Source organism: Micropterus salmoides, unplaced genomic scaffold (assembly GCF_014851395.1).
Source record: "Micropterus salmoides isolate LMB-PRFRI ecotype aquatic unplaced genomic scaffold, ASM1485139v1 Ms_hic_scaffold_8, whole genome shotgun sequence".
Taxonomy (NCBI): Eukaryota; Metazoa; Chordata; class Actinopteri; order Centrarchiformes; family Centrarchidae; genus Micropterus; species Micropterus salmoides.
In genome coordinates this window covers 16,654,800-16,670,441 of record NW_024044570.1, presented here as the reverse complement: position 1 = coordinate 16,670,441, position 15,642 = coordinate 16,654,800, and the positions used below count along the sequence as shown (strand labels likewise).

The window sequence follows — 15,642 nt, the reverse complement described above, 5'->3', positions numbered from 1 at the left end:
GGGTATCAGTGGCCCCTCCCAAACCGGAGAGCCATAATCACAAAGAAGGGTCTCAGGGCAGTGGGCATTAATCAATGAATGTTGCATACATGGAAAGGGATCTGTGGATGTAGAAAAGCGCTGCTGTTCATTAGCGTGAGAGTGAAGAGGGAGAAAAAAGAGAGAGAGAGAGATTTCTACAGCATGTCAGATTTGTGAACCAGTGACACAAAAGGCACATTTCAGCTTTGTAGCCCACACCAATCAGAAATGTACTGCTTGGACGAGCCAGCCCAATCTGGTGTGTCTCAGCTCTACTGAGTCCGAGGCTGAGCTCTCTCAGCTCACTCCCATGCATGCACAATTGCTTGCATCCAATTCATTGTGCTCTTCCAGCTGCACCATTTCACGCCGTTGCCAAGGCAAACATAGGATGATGAGCCCGGCAAAAAACTCCCGCAAAAGTTAGATGACTGGTGGGGAATCAAGAGGAGCAATGAAAACAGTAATCCAGATCATTTTTGGAGATGGAGTGGGAGGAGAGAGAACAATAACATGAATCCGCACTGTTGGTATCAGTAATTTGATCTTTCTGTGTTCACAACAGGTAGTCAGGGTTGGCATTGCTTTTGCAGAGCCAGATGTTTCTTTGGAGAATCCCAAGCCCCCTCCCCAGGTTTTCCACTTCCTAATCAGAACATATGAATCCATTTTTAGGTTTAGAGATATTTGTGTTATCTGTGTCTGGTTTTCCCACATCATCTGTCCCACCTGCCTAGGCTCATTACTCCCTGTTCCGCCTGCTCCTCCTCCTGTTTCTCCTCCTCTCCCCCACGTTCCTTCCATCCTATTGTCCACAAGGAGCTCTAGTGGGGCACCACAAGCACAAATGGTGCCAATTTTTAAATGCCTTATTTGCCTAAAATGGCTAAATACACCTAAAGCAGATGTGAAACATAATAAATGTGTAAGGATGTCCACTGAAATGTGAAATACTGTGCCATAGTGATAACAGTTGGTGAAAATCTATCTTTCTATTATTGTCACTAAGGGTCTAGGAAAAAGTGAATTGAAGTGAACATCAATTGAATCCAATTCATGACCCAGCCCGCCTCTTTTCAGTTCGGCAGAACAATAGCGCCCTCTTCTACTTCATTGACAGTATCTGTGTATTTCCTAACTAGTCCTGCTGCAGAAAGTCACAAAGTGAGAGCAGCTATAATGGAAGACAGTAATGCAAGCACACACAGAGCGCTCGATGCCATCTCTGGCATTTTAACCTCGCTTGGCTTGAGCTCAGGGGAGACAGACCTGGCCGGCTAATCCATCGGGTATTGTAGCTACAGTTACGGAACAGTGAGTGGACTTAATCCAGGGAGAGGGCCTACCTGTACAGCTAGCTAGATAAGCCAAATGAAGGAAAAATATCCCTTGCTTTGCTGGTCACCACTGAAGCAGGGTAAGAGGGAGATGAGATGGAGGGAAGGAGGAAGGAGAGAGGAACGAGGAACGAGGAAGAAACGCTCAGGCAGCCAGCTGAGGAGATGGCACTCATACAGCCCAATCTGTCAGTCTGACTACCTTGCCAGATACAGGGTGGCTCACATAAAATCACACACTTTTTGCTAAATACCAAGAGACAGTGCAGCTTCACACAGAAACACACAAGTTGATGCTAGAGCACACCAACCAACTTGTGGAACATGCTGTACTGAAACAAACAGTCGAATATGTATGTATGCATGTAAATTCATTCACTGTGTAAAAAAATACCTGCGCTTTTCAGTTTTTTACATGTCTTCCTGCACCCTGTCAACATTTTCACAAAATGTATCTTAAGTTTTGGGAGTGTGTGGGAGCTAATGTTTGTTAGTTGAACTTGTTACCTTTTCTCCTACGCACCTATCTCAACACAGGTGTGCGATGATCACTTTCCCTGTATACATTTCTATCTTTGCCACATATTTCTAGCTAGCCTCCATCTGTCAAATGATAACAATATCCACCTAACGCTCAGCGTTGGGACCAGCAGAGACTCCACAAAGTTATTGAAATGGTTTGGCACAGAAGTTCAAACCCTGGCTTTCTTCTCACCTCCACACAGCTGACCAATTACTGCATGAAGTGGCTGGAATCTCTGACTGCATGACCCAAAGAGAGGACAGGAAGAAAGAGCGGAGCGTGCATGTGTCACTGAAACTGCTTGTGCGCAGGAGAACTGTAGCGTATGGAAGAGAGAGAGAGGTTGACCCTCTCAACGGGACTTTATTTTACCAGCAAAGTAAACACAAAGATAAAACGGTCAGGTCATTTAAGGGCAGCAATATTAGAGAATTTCCCAACATTATGCATGACTTAAGGGATAAAAAATTTCACCTGCTCTCATAATGTATTGTGTCAACACGTCGACAGGCACTGCAATCTACAAACAGCAGGTGTCATGCATGTATGCTAAATAAATATCCAACAAGCCCCCCTGCAACCACCTGTATAAAAATGTAATGAATTGAAAAATTCTTGCAATGATCTACAGTTGTATTTGCAGCATATACAGTACTATGAACATAATTGACGCCATATGTAAATGAACCATACAGATTTTTAGTGCAAGAATGAGTGCTAATTTGCTGCTGTTGAGTTTGAGTTGAGTGTTGGCTGTGTATTGTTTTTCTGCCATCATGCCTGTCGTTGGGAGCCATTTCACCTTCATTTTCATGGGCATAATTCTTAATAAACATCTATTCAATGAGGGCAGGTTTAGACCTATTACAAATGTATGTCATGAAAGGAGTATGCCCACTTTGTAGATTGCAGGACTATTCTTGCTACATTGTGGTAGTACAATATCAAAGGATTGTTATGTTGTCCTCATAAAACAAATAATAGTTTTATAGTTATATATATGGTCAAGCTATATATATATATAGTTTATAGTTCCATGGTTGGATAAAGACACCCCTAATGCGATGTTGGAAATGTGTGTGGGGAGGGGGTTTTCAAAGCTATGCAACCATCCAACAAGCAGTTCAGACAGCGCATACTGGCCCTTTATTGACCTCTTTACCAAAATGTTGAACTATTGTTTTAATGAGTTTCCTTTCATTTAAAGCTAAAACTTGTGGATGGATGATGGTTAAGAAGATACAATATACCAGCAACGTCTCTCGTTTGATTCCAGCTGGACCTCTGTTGCTCGTCATACCTCTGTCTTCCTCCCCTGCAGGTCAGCTCCGCAGGGTTCACTTAAGATGAGTAGAAATTACAGTCTATAGCTGTCAAAATGCTTTGAACCCATTCTTACAGATGGTATTACTCTTCATCTTTGTAAAATCATGGTGTGGAAAGATTAATTTCTCTTTGGAATGGTAATGATGTCTGTCAACAGGATAATTTGCCAAGAATTCGCTGGGAGTCTAATACCGAATGCGATTGTGTGACCACTTGAGGTTTAGTGTGAGGATTAGTGGTGGTGATTGCGTTTTAGGATGACAAGAGTGGAAAAGGGACATTTTTCAAAACAAGAAAAATAAAATTACATCCATGAAGCACGAATACATTAAGACGGAGACTATCTGAAACAATAATAGCAAGATCTGGGAGTGACCTCAGGGGGACACAGTGAACTCTTGACCTCCTTTAAAAAGCCATCATACGTTAACCAGACTCCACACACCATTGGTCCGGAGAGATAATGTCACAGAGCACCAGAGCCACCTCAGATCTTTCACATCAGCACCTTGGGTGTGAGACGCAAACAGGGCTAATATGTTTGAAGAGACAGCAGTGATCACATTTCCAAGTGACTCCTTCCATCTTGCTGGGATCACCGAATAAAGACTGTTCTCAGCAAACCACAATCCTGCTTTCAAAACACTTGATCCTAAGATGACAAGCACCGAGCTATCCATTATGCAAGAGTCTCCCTTTCTACATCACTAATCAAAACTAGAGCAAGTTCTCTGGATGGGATTAACGGTTCCTTCCTCTCGTCTGCTTGCGTTCAGAACAGAGGAAAGGTGGTAGGAACGTACCTGCAGAGCTTTTGCATTTAATCTTTGCAACACATGCTCTTAACAGAGTGCATCATGGCACATACTGGAAGTGGGAGCTGCAGCGAGACACCAGAGGTCATCGAGTGCTGAGCAAAAAAAAGGCAACAGAGTGAATAAGAGAAAGAGATTGCAAAGAGAACATGGATCAAAACGAGACTGAGCGGTTACGCAATATGGAAACATTCACTACACATGCACACAAACACAGTATACTCATAAACATTACACATGTACCACCATTGCCTCTGAGTACGTCAAACATGTTAAAAAAAAATAAAATCAGAGGAGTGTTGTGAAGTCATATTACAAGCTCTTTTCATCTCTGGCTTTCTCTCTCTCCCTCCTCTTCTTCCTTTCTTCATCCATCACCCATAAAATCCTCCACCAACCATTCATTCTTTACTATGTAGGCCTCCCATCCAACAGTTTTTCCCTTTAAACGCACACACACATAGACATATACACGCAGGGCCTCATCTCCTTTGTGTGACCTTGACTGGCTAGCACTCCAGGGCTTGTTCTTTGCTTCTGCCTCTCCCTCTGTCTCTCTTGTTCTCTCCATCTTTTCACACTCGCCTCCTATGTATTGTCCGCCTCTCTACCTCTTGCCTTCTATCACTCGTCCCTTGGCCGGCTAATGTTAACCTGGTGCTGTCTATTGTCTCTCCTCCCCAAGATACAGAGGAGAAAGGGACAGAAGATGACAGAGAAAGGAGAAGGGAAAGACCTCCCCCTCCCCTGCAATCCTCTGTCAGCTGCGAGAGAGTCCACTGTAAGAATAACTCCAGCTCTACGGAACTGTATCAACAAGTCTGATACATGGATCCTGTCTTACTTCGTATATTGTATAATTTTTGAAAACAAGACTTCCATTATTAATTGAATATGAGGTTAAATAAGTGTTCATTTACAAATATTTTGATATCCAGCATTACCTTGCATCACATAAGACTTGCGTTACCTAATGTAAGTGTGACATGTCAACCAGGCTGCAGGTTAATCAATTTAAAGTAATTTTCCATTCTTTACAAATGTGATTTTATATCTTTCGCAGTGCATGTTTCCTGATGATTCAAAGTGTGATTAGACTTTACTCTAATCAGCTGATACGGCTTCCTGTTTCACAGGGGAGGATGATGAGCTCTCTCAGTCGAACAGTGAAACAGCAGGTCCAAATCCATGTTTCATTGCAGGTGTTCCTACAAAAGCATCTAATTGCCTGCATTGCAGCATTGTAGACTGTTCCTCTGACTTCAGTGATCCTTGAGATTTTGCTAGTGGGTTAGGTTTACAAATTCCATCTGTATAATAAATTGTAGCTGTTAACCATTTGACTATCCATTCAAAGCTAAATAAACTTAAGCTCAAGTGACAGAGTATCTATTAAATGTCAAACAGGCTGATTATGAGCACTCTACAATTACGTTATTCTTGTGCCAATTTATGTACCTTACATATGTAAAGGTCTCTGCTGTAATTATGTTTAGCAATCTCATTGTCATAGGCTGAATCTTCTGCATTTAATTTAGGCTTTGCTGTAAAATATGACATTTTCATCAAGCTGACAGGACAACAGCATAGCCTGCAGTGGCTTTATGCTTTATACAAAAGTAGGAGAGAAAATTGAGGGCATCATGAATGACTATCTCTAGTAATCTTCCTTTTAAGTTTAATATAGACAAATACAGACTTGTTGAATGCAGCTGCTAAGCCCACAGTGATACCTTTTCTCCCAGGACCCTTTTTCAATTCATTTTGCTCTAAGAGACATGGACATTTATAAGACTGCCAGAGCAATCCCCCCCAAATAATTTCCCATCCCGCATTAGTAAAACAGCCATGAAGTAGAAGGACATCATCAATTTCTACAGGGCAATAATAACAAAGAGGTTAGGAACTCACCGTCTTCTGCTGACACTTACACTTCACACCATGTTAAAGACTGCACAAATTCCGTTTTCAATTTCATTTCCTTAGCAGTTAATATCCTTTGATGCATACCAAGAACTGTCATACACCACAAAGCTAGTATACCAAGAAATGTCAAAATCAAGGCCATTTCAGGGATAAGTGACTATGGTAGATCACACCTATACAAATCTCTAACCACAGCTTTGAAAATCCATATAAGCTCATACGTAGGACTGTCGCCTGTGGTTTGAAAGGTAGTAACAAATTCAAGGCCCCAAAACGTAGGAGGGACCAACAAAAATCCAGTTGGACTGTTTTATATCAACAATAGTCGACAGCCATGCTAGCAGCTCGGTTAGGCTGTACTAATGCACACAGGTGCATTATCAGCATTATAGCATGCTTCCACTGCTAACATGCTAATGTTTAGCAGATACAATGTTTACCATGTTCACCATCTTTGTTGTTTAGCATGTGAGCGTGCTAATATTTGCTCCTGCTGAGGTTGATGGGAATGTAAATCAAAGTGTTTGCAAATTCTAGTTTGACCTGATGATGGTACTTGATTAAACAATGTGAGATCGCCAAAATCTTTACAATTCATCCTCTGGGAACCGTGAATGTCTGTATAATATTTCATGGCAATAGTTTAGATCATTCAGTCTGGACCAAAGTGGTGGATGGGCCGATAATGCCATCTCTAGAGCCATGGCTAAAAAGAGCTGTTTTCTTTCAGGTGCCCATAATTAGGTCAGTCTAAAGGCCTTTGCACACCAGGATTGTCACAGGTTTAAAAATACCTCACATTGTGTCATTCACGTATACACACCAACTCCGAAACTTTCATGCGTAATTAAAGTTTTTGGGAAAGGTCTGATTTTCTGCGGAGGTTCCTTTGCATTCGTCAAAAGTATCATTTCAAAACTCAGACAACTGCTTTCAACAGGTCACATTGTAATATTCAGCTGGGTAATGATGACGAAGAGGAGGATGAAATAGACGATGAGAACAGCACAGAGACAGAGAGAGCGAGGACAGCTCAGCCCGGGCAAAGATTGGCAACAGCCTTGGGAGGTACCTATAGTGGAGAGAAGCGAGGGAGGAAATGAGAGAGAAGGAGAGACAGAGCGACAGCAGCGTCAGGAGCTGCAGACAGATGAGGTGTCCACAAAATCATCCTCACTGCTTGATGACTCCATTTTGCCTCGTATTGTGAATTGGACAACAAATAGAATAATAAAATGCATTGGACTCAGAGTGACTGTGAAAACACATACAAAAAATACAGACTTCGTGTGCAAAGGCCTTAAGAGTTTAACCATGAAAGCTGAAGGTATTCCATCTCTTTTAATCACATCAGACCTTCTTAGGTTGCCGATTCACAGTGTTGGCAAAGATGCCAAAAAAATAGACTCTACCTGATGAGCTCTGGCTCTGGCCGGACATTTAGACTGCAGCCCAAAGATACCAAAAAAATAGACTCTACCTGATGAGCTCTGGCTCTGGCCGGACATTTAGACTGCAGCCCAAAGATACCAAAAAAATAGACTCTACCTAATGAGCTCTGGCTCTGGCCGGACATTTAGACTGCAGCACAAATCCAAGGCCAGCATCAACATATATCAATAGCAAACCTCACAGTATTACTATATTTAATTTTCAAGTGATAGATAATGTGGGATGCCAGACAGAGTACAGGACCCCACATCAAATGCATTTAGGACAATTTGTCCCTGATGCACAAACTCTGTCTCCAGACTTAGCTCCACAAAAAGGAGGGAGATAACAAAACGTTGACAGAAAGAAAGGTAATACTTAATGCTTTTAAGCAAACAAGTAAAGCTCTATAAGTATTCTTGATTATTTTTGGACATATTATCGTAAACTGCATTGAGTAGTACCCTGCACTAGACTGAATTGGACTATGCAGTAAGATAATAGGGGGAAATGTCCTGAGGTGACATTGCTCCACCTAGAGAGGCAATAAAGCTGTATTACTGATCCACCTCTTGTTGTCAGTTATACAAATCAGGGTGATTACATGCATAATACATGAAGTCAGTCAACCACAGGTTCCTTCAGTACCGGTCTCCCCAAACCCAACCTGTACCCGAACCATTCTCCCTCTGTGGAAGCGATCAATAAAAGGCATCAGCTCTGTCCAACAAATCTATTCCAGTCAGTTCATCAAAACAGTCATCAACAGATGAAGCTGAAAAGCTCTTCATTTACTGCCCCCCTGTTTTTTGGCAAGCTGAAAACTGCACTGTGTTTCAGTAGACTAGACACTAAAAGTGAATCTCCCCGTTATGTGTAGCACAGACATTTCACAAGTAGCGACAGTCTTCTACTTGCGCATGGGGTGATGATGCCGCCTGCCTGACAGATTTTTCTCACAAGTGCTGGCAATGGTTAAAAACACCACTACCATATGTAAAGCCATATAAAAACCCAATCCACTGATACAAAATTATTGTGTTACTTCAGAATTCTAGTAATTAATTAACTGAGATGTCAGTCAGTTAGCATAATCATTAATTAAGATCCAGTATGCATGATAAAAAAAATCTTTCTTTAAAAAGTCATTTTAGATTGTCAAACCTGTAGAGATGAAATGATCAATAAATTTATTGATCAACAGAGCATGAGAAACGATTTTTATAATCTAATAATCCTCAAGCAAAAATGGAAAATGTTTGCTGATTCCAGCTTCTTAAATGTGAGGATTTGCTGCTTTTGATTGTCCAATATGAAAGTCAACAGAATATCTATGGGTTTTGGACTGTTAGTCAGACAAAAAAAGATATCAGAAGATGTCACCTTGGGCCTTTTTTAAACTATTTTATAACATAGAGAACAAACTATCAATTAATTGATCAAGAAAAGAGCATATTAATTGATAATGAAAATAAGCATTAATTCCAGCCTACAAAGATGTACTAAACCTGAAATTTACAACATCCAACACCATAGACCTCTAAATAGCAGTTTACTGTTACTTTAGGAAGTATTGTTCTTTGTTTAAATAGTCAGATCAAGTCAATTTTATTTATATAGCGAGATCACAAATCATAATTTGCCTCAAGGGGCTTTACGATCTGTACAGCATACAACACCCTCTGTCCTTAGACCCTAGATTTGACTGAGGAAAACAAAATGGAAAAAAAGACAGAAACCTCAGGAAGGGGAACAAATAGTCACTGGATCTACATCTTTTATGTTTCACTATGTATACTGCCTGTGCCCTAAAGCACTAAGTTTAGTCTCAAAAACTAAATTCCTCCTTTTGTCAAAAGCTACAGTAAAGTGATGAATGTGACACTGATCACAAACAAGAATCTTACTAGTACACATAAAATAGAAAGAATATTTATAAATATTCATCATGATGTAGAAAAGTTGGGTGTATGTGGGCTGGATGGTCTGAACATCCATATGTTGTCTGTTAATGGTCTACAATCAAACCCTGCAGGAGCACACACCGCTGCATTTTGAACATCAGTAAGTAGTCTAAATAGTTGTTGAATGTTTTCCAGTGGGTATAAATAACGAACCATTTAGCCATCAGACTGAAGAGACAATAACAGGGTGCCACTTATCCCCAGTATTCACCCCCTTTCTACTGTCTACAATTTACTCTTTTCTTCAGTTCAGTATTGAGTGGAGCACACATCCAGTCTTATTTCAGATGTTTATTTGAGAGTAACTGGCAGGTTGCGTGATTGTCAGGCTCACATATGATCAATGTATTTGTCCTCACCCCCCTTTCATCCTCTGAGGCCATAATCGATACTTCCCTGGTGGACCTTTCTCTCTCTCCCTGCCACTCCACCTTGAGACGCGGTGTGAATTTAAAGGCCACAGCAGTGCGGCGAGGGAAACACCCGCCGGAATGGAACACCTAATCACATAAATCAATTAAAGGCGTGTCAATCAAGTATTTAGTTCCTTCCTTAAAAGAGTAGCCCCATCACATTAGTAGTCAGCAGACTCATAACTTTACTACTTTACTTGCAGTCCATTCATCCCTGGTAGCCTTTGTCTTAGCCCGGGCCAAATTACCACCAAGTCTAACAACAGGTTAAAGGTACGTTAACAACATCTTGCCTTTAATTACTTCACACATCACACTAATGCTCACACCTGATTCTCCTTCCTCATCTAGCACCTGCTACTAACCAACATGCCCTCCTGGATCGTGGAGTTCCATACACTATACAATCTGTTATGTGCCAAACATTGCCTTTTGCATCCCTCTTTGACCTTCAACAGGAAAAGAGCTTGCCACACGAGCAGCTCTATGAGGCTATATATAGGCACAATGGTGCTTTGCGCTAAATGTTAACATCAGCATGCTAACATGCTCACAATGACAATGCTAGCATCCAGATGTTTAGCAAGTAATACAATGTACACCATCTTAGTTTAGTGTTAGCATGCTAGCATCTGTTACCTTGCACTAAACATAATGACATCTGAGGCTGATGGTAAAGCCACTAGTTTTGCAGGTTGACACAATGATTGAGCTAAATAAAATGCCAGAGGCTCAAACTATTATAAGGCACAAAGATGTCAATCTGTTTACCCACGTTAGGTGATCAACAGACATTGATTTCATCACTTGGGGAACATGAATGTCTAAACACTTTTCTTTCAAGTTTATGGTCTTAATCAATAGTTTCAAGTCTTCTTCAATACAGCATGATGTTCATTTTGTAAATGATTATCCCACTTAGAGTAAAATAGATGATAAACCATTGTATGCTTTAGGGTGTGGCTACCTTGTGACTGACAAGTCACTACCAGCTGCAATCATATCAGATCAAAAATAAATAGAAAATGTTATTAAAGGTATAAATTTAGCAACAATTAAGCAAAGAATTAAGGATAACTTATGCGTTTGTGCCACAACAATATACAGTATGACTTTCAGCTCAAATAATGTGGTCTAACCAATGAATAAACACAAACAACAGGTGGCTTAGGAAAATAAAATAGTATAAACAAATAAATAATTTAGGTATTTTAGCAACTATCAGGCAGAAGTAATGAGGATAAACCATGTATCGCGCTTGCCTAACAGCTAAAAATACATTTATACTTCAATGTTGATCGATTATGAACATCAAAATGTATTTTTTATGTTTATAATGTGAATAACTGATTCATTTTCATCATGTGGACCTTCTCAAACTCAAGGCTTCAAAAGCTAATCCACAAACCAATGGGTATCAAGGTGGCTGCCGCTACAGGCACTTCTTTTAAACGGTCTATGGTTACTTCAGGGGAAACTTTATTTAAAGTAGCACCAGTATGATTTTTAAAATGGTGACATCTAATAAAATTAGAGGTTTAGCTGGTATTTTTAATATCCTGCCTGAAATGTAGAAGCCTACCAGCAAATGAATAAGTTAGCTTTGGCTAGCTAGTTACTAACTTTACAACTCCAAACATACAAGGTCACCTTATGTAGCCACAGTAGAGGTAAGCTAACTAGGACTTTTTAAGCCTAATGTTTCGCATTTTCTCCTTTCTCTAACCACTTCTGTGGAGGTCCGTTTAAAGTGACCTTACTGAGCTTTCATACCGAAAGAAGTGAACTCTTGTGGACCTAAGTAGCCTATATCTTTATAATAAATTAATGATTGGTGCTTCTTTCCTTACAAAGGACTAGCAACGTTTTTGTTTCTTCCAACACACGCTGCGCTCATCGCAAGCCTCCGTCCTCTCCTACACAGGGTTGCCGCAGCTGCTGCTGCTCGTACACATCCCGGTGCTGGCGGCACTGTATCATGTTGTTGTCCGTGTGTGGTGAGATCCCATTATCTCACATCACAGGGAAATGAACAAAAATGGCTCCTCCCACTCTGCCTTTTGCTCTTTTTACACACGCACACACACACACACCCCTCCCTCACTGGTCCTCGGTAGCAGCAGGTGTTATTCTCGTAGAACCTGAAGATTTAGGTGGTAATTAGCATTACCTCTTAGCCCCAGAGAGTTATTTATGCTTCATGGTGACAGCAGTGGACAAGAGTCAAGAGTGTTTCTGGGTACCCGATGAGAGAAGAAATCACGCCTCAAACACGTGGGAGAGATTACTCAAATATGCCTCCTTTGTACCCTCTTTACCCCTCTCGCTGCTGCACGGTTATCTCTCCCCCGTTAAGCGATAAACTGCAGCCCATTTCGTTATTAGGCTGATTTTGCATGATGTCGGTTGCTGTAGAGCACCCTAAATAACCTATATACACTTGGGTTTCATTGTAGCTAGAGGCTTTGACCTTGTGTTATGTTGCCCTTATTGTAAATGCCCAAAACATTAACAGCAGGCAATGCACATTGGCAAATCGATGCATATGATAAAGTGTCTCTGTCTACAACAGGTTCCCAGTTAATCGTTCATGAGGTGCATTGAAACAAAAGCAGGATTGAGCTAATGATAAGCATCCTCCTAGGAGGCAATTAACTGCACTGATCTTACATAATGACACCCCACACTTTTTTCACTAACATCACCGGTGCAAGGATAAGGCTGTAAATATGTACATATATATATATATAGAGAGAGAGAGAGAGAGAGAGAGAGAGAGAGATAGGCTATATGTTAACAAGGGGATGTGTGACAGGAGCCTACATCCCCACCTTTTCATGTCCCCTCAAAAGAGAAACAGCGGGTCAGAAATGAAACACCTTGAAACTGTCAGGATGGTCTTCGCAAAGAGTGACAATTCTTGTCAGGATCTTACCTTTGCTATTGTCCTCTTCCCTGTTCAGATACATGGCTGTTACTTCACTCCGAGGCAAATGCGATGGCGTTGTCTCAATTTATTTGTTGGTACTCCTCTGGCGTGTACCGCGAACTCCGCTGATGTGGTTTGTAGTAGTAGCTGTTTATTGTTTTGTTGCTCCTCAACAGCCTCTCCTCTCTCCTCCTAGCGGATAGGTGCAGTTTGAGACTCTCTCTCTCTCTCCCTCCCTCTCTCTCTCTCTCTCTCCCGGCCTCTCTCTCACTCTCTCTCGCTCTTTCTCCCCCTCCCTCTTTCTGAAAACCACCGGTTCACTGTGGCTCAGAGGACAAAATGGGAAAAAGTGACTCTTTGCTGCCTGTTTACTCTGCTGCCACGTGCGATTCTCGATTCTGTTTGTGCCTTCATGTGTCCAAATGTTCTGAGGAGTGCAGTCACTGCCCGCCTGTAGGGTTTAGACAGGGCTTGCACCCCAGATTCACGGCTTAATTGGGAATCTCTTTAGTGGTAGAAGAAGTATACAGATCTTTTAATGAAGCTAAAGTAGAAAAAACACATTGTAGCTTTAAATACCAAAGTACTCAGTTAGTACTACGGAGAGTCCTGCATTCAAAATTATATTTAAGTAATACGTGAAGGTAGACTGCTCATTAGGCAGAATGGGCCCTTTATTATTCTGTATTATTATTTATTTATTTCAAACGCGGTCCTAAAACATATAGGCTAACATGAAATTAAACAACAGAATCTTAAAAACTATCACAAAATAAACTGTAAAATAGTCTACTATTGGTTTATTATTGTGCTACTGATTCAAATAGCATTTTAATGTTTTACCTGGTCTATGCAGAGCTAATTATAGACCTATGTATTACTGGCTAGTTTAATCATAAAAATATATTATATGAGATGATTATATGAATTGTATGTAAAATAGTGCTGCAATGATTAGCCTAATTTATCTTGATGGCAAATTAATTGCCAATTATCATTAATGTAATTTATCAAGCAAAAATGCCATAACAAATTGACTATTTCCAGTTCCTCCAATGTGAGGATATGTTGTTTTGGGGCTGATTTACATAATTATAAAATTAACATGTTTGGGTTTTGGACTGTTGATCAGATAAAAAAAATACATTTGAAGATGTCACCTGTGGGCTTTGGGAAATTAGGATGGGCTTTAGTTACCTTTGTGTGACCATGTGTAAACTAAACAATGAGCTGAATAACTGAAAAATGAGCTGACCGATAATAATCGTTAGTAGCCCTAAATGTATAATGTGAACTATAGCTGTCAAAAAATGTTGTGGAAAAATTACAATGAAGTTGAATTAAAAAGTGCCAAAGATGGAATATAAGTGCAAGTATTAAGTTACGTTCCACCAAAAGCTCTTTAACCACAATGACGAATTAGTTGTTAAAGCAACAACTTCCTGTGGTCAGAGGGACACATTTAATGCTTAAGTTTGTGAAATGTAATAAAAATTCTTCGTTCGTATCAGTAAACACTGATAAAAGGAACTCATCTGGCCATGTCACTTCAACCACGTCCCACTGGCTGCATGTCAATATCCTTACCCCTTACACAAACGGTGGTCAGATGGTCTTGTATTCAAGACAGTGTGTTGTGTTTACTGACCACATTATTAGGCACAGGCCAGAGAGTATTACTCTCAATGAGTAATTGGGTGCGTCCTCTGCCAGTTTGTGATGCAAGGTGATATGGCCGCTATGCAAATTCTCTCCAAATTAGAGACAGGAATGAGATGTAGATTATTTTAGCATTCAGTTTTCAGGCTGTCTTACATCACACATTGGCAGCTCTGTAAGTGATGAAAGAACAATTTGTCCGTGACCTTGACTTAGTCCTAGAAAAAGTCCAGTCAGAAGGCAATTTAAAACAATTTCTTTAATTATTTCCCACCCCTTCTTGTTCTCAGAGTAAATTTCCAATTTGTGATAGAACTTCCCGTTACATGAAGCTGGTACGCTGCGACATGGGACATTATAAAATAAATGGGATAAGCCATGACAGTTATTAAAACTACAGCACAAAGACAGCCTCACCACTTTGCCATTTGGTAGAAACGGTTAAAGTAGAAATTGTGTAATAATCTATGACATGAAAATGGAAATCTTACAGTGCATGCACATCAACCAAATCCCTTTGACCTGAAATCTTTACAATGCATCCATGCGGTCTGTAATGTTTTTATTGTGCTTCACAGCCTTTCAGCGTCTTTCAGTGCCCCGAGTAATAAATATGCGGGGTTTCCTTGCAAGCCTGCAAAATAGAAAGCTAATATTCTATTCAATCATGTGGCTCTCTGATATCACAGATTACAATTCAATAGGATATGAGTGGAGCTGTACTGTAGATGCAAATACTGTGAGCATTTGCAATGCCGCAACTAACAGTTTGCCTTCATTTTGTCAATAGAGAAGAGAAGGTCATTTGCTCAAAGCATCCTGCAGTGATTTCCATTTGATTATATTTTGTTTTGCACTCCACTCCATGCTATTTGTTCACTATTGAGAATCTTTTGCCATTTAGGAGAATTCTCTGCAGACTAATTTGACCACAGTCTATTCCCAGATTTTCCCCCTCCTGTGCTCCCAGCATCATTGTGCCTGTCACTGATGCATCTGTCTCCACTGGTATCTATAAATACCCCCTTCTCTCCCCTTCAAAAACCTGATTCCCATTGATTTAGTGACCTATATACACATCAACACTATCCCCTCCCTTCCTCCGGTTCTCTGCTCCTTCTATCGACGGTCCTTCACTGTCTCCACCATTTGATTTCCCCTTTCCCAACGTCATTTTCTCCCTTTAAGCTCAATTTACAACCTTTTCCTCCACCTTCCCCCCTCCTCTTACTAGAAAGCATGAAAGACTAAGTTCAGGTTGAAATCTTAAGTCATAACACATGAAAGGAATTTTGAAT

General features: G+C 40.6%; 1 protein-coding gene across 2 annotated transcripts in view; it reads right to left on the bottom strand.

The window, feature by feature from the left end:
• syt7a (synaptotagmin VIIa) overlaps positions 1–12,935 on the bottom strand; it is a 79,052-nt gene extending 66,117 nt beyond the window's left edge. Inside the window, exon 1 of one of the 2 annotated variants that reach the window (XM_038706451.1) lies at positions 12,692–12,935. In XM_038706451.1, the coding sequence (XP_038562379.1) occupies positions 12,692–12,725 (34 nt within the window). In that variant the 5' untranslated portion in view covers positions 12,726–12,935. The remainder of the gene's footprint in view (positions 1–12,691) is intronic. The other variant, XM_038706452.1, reaches the window with a different exon arrangement.
• Positions 12,936–15,642: the final 2,707 nt, after the last annotated feature.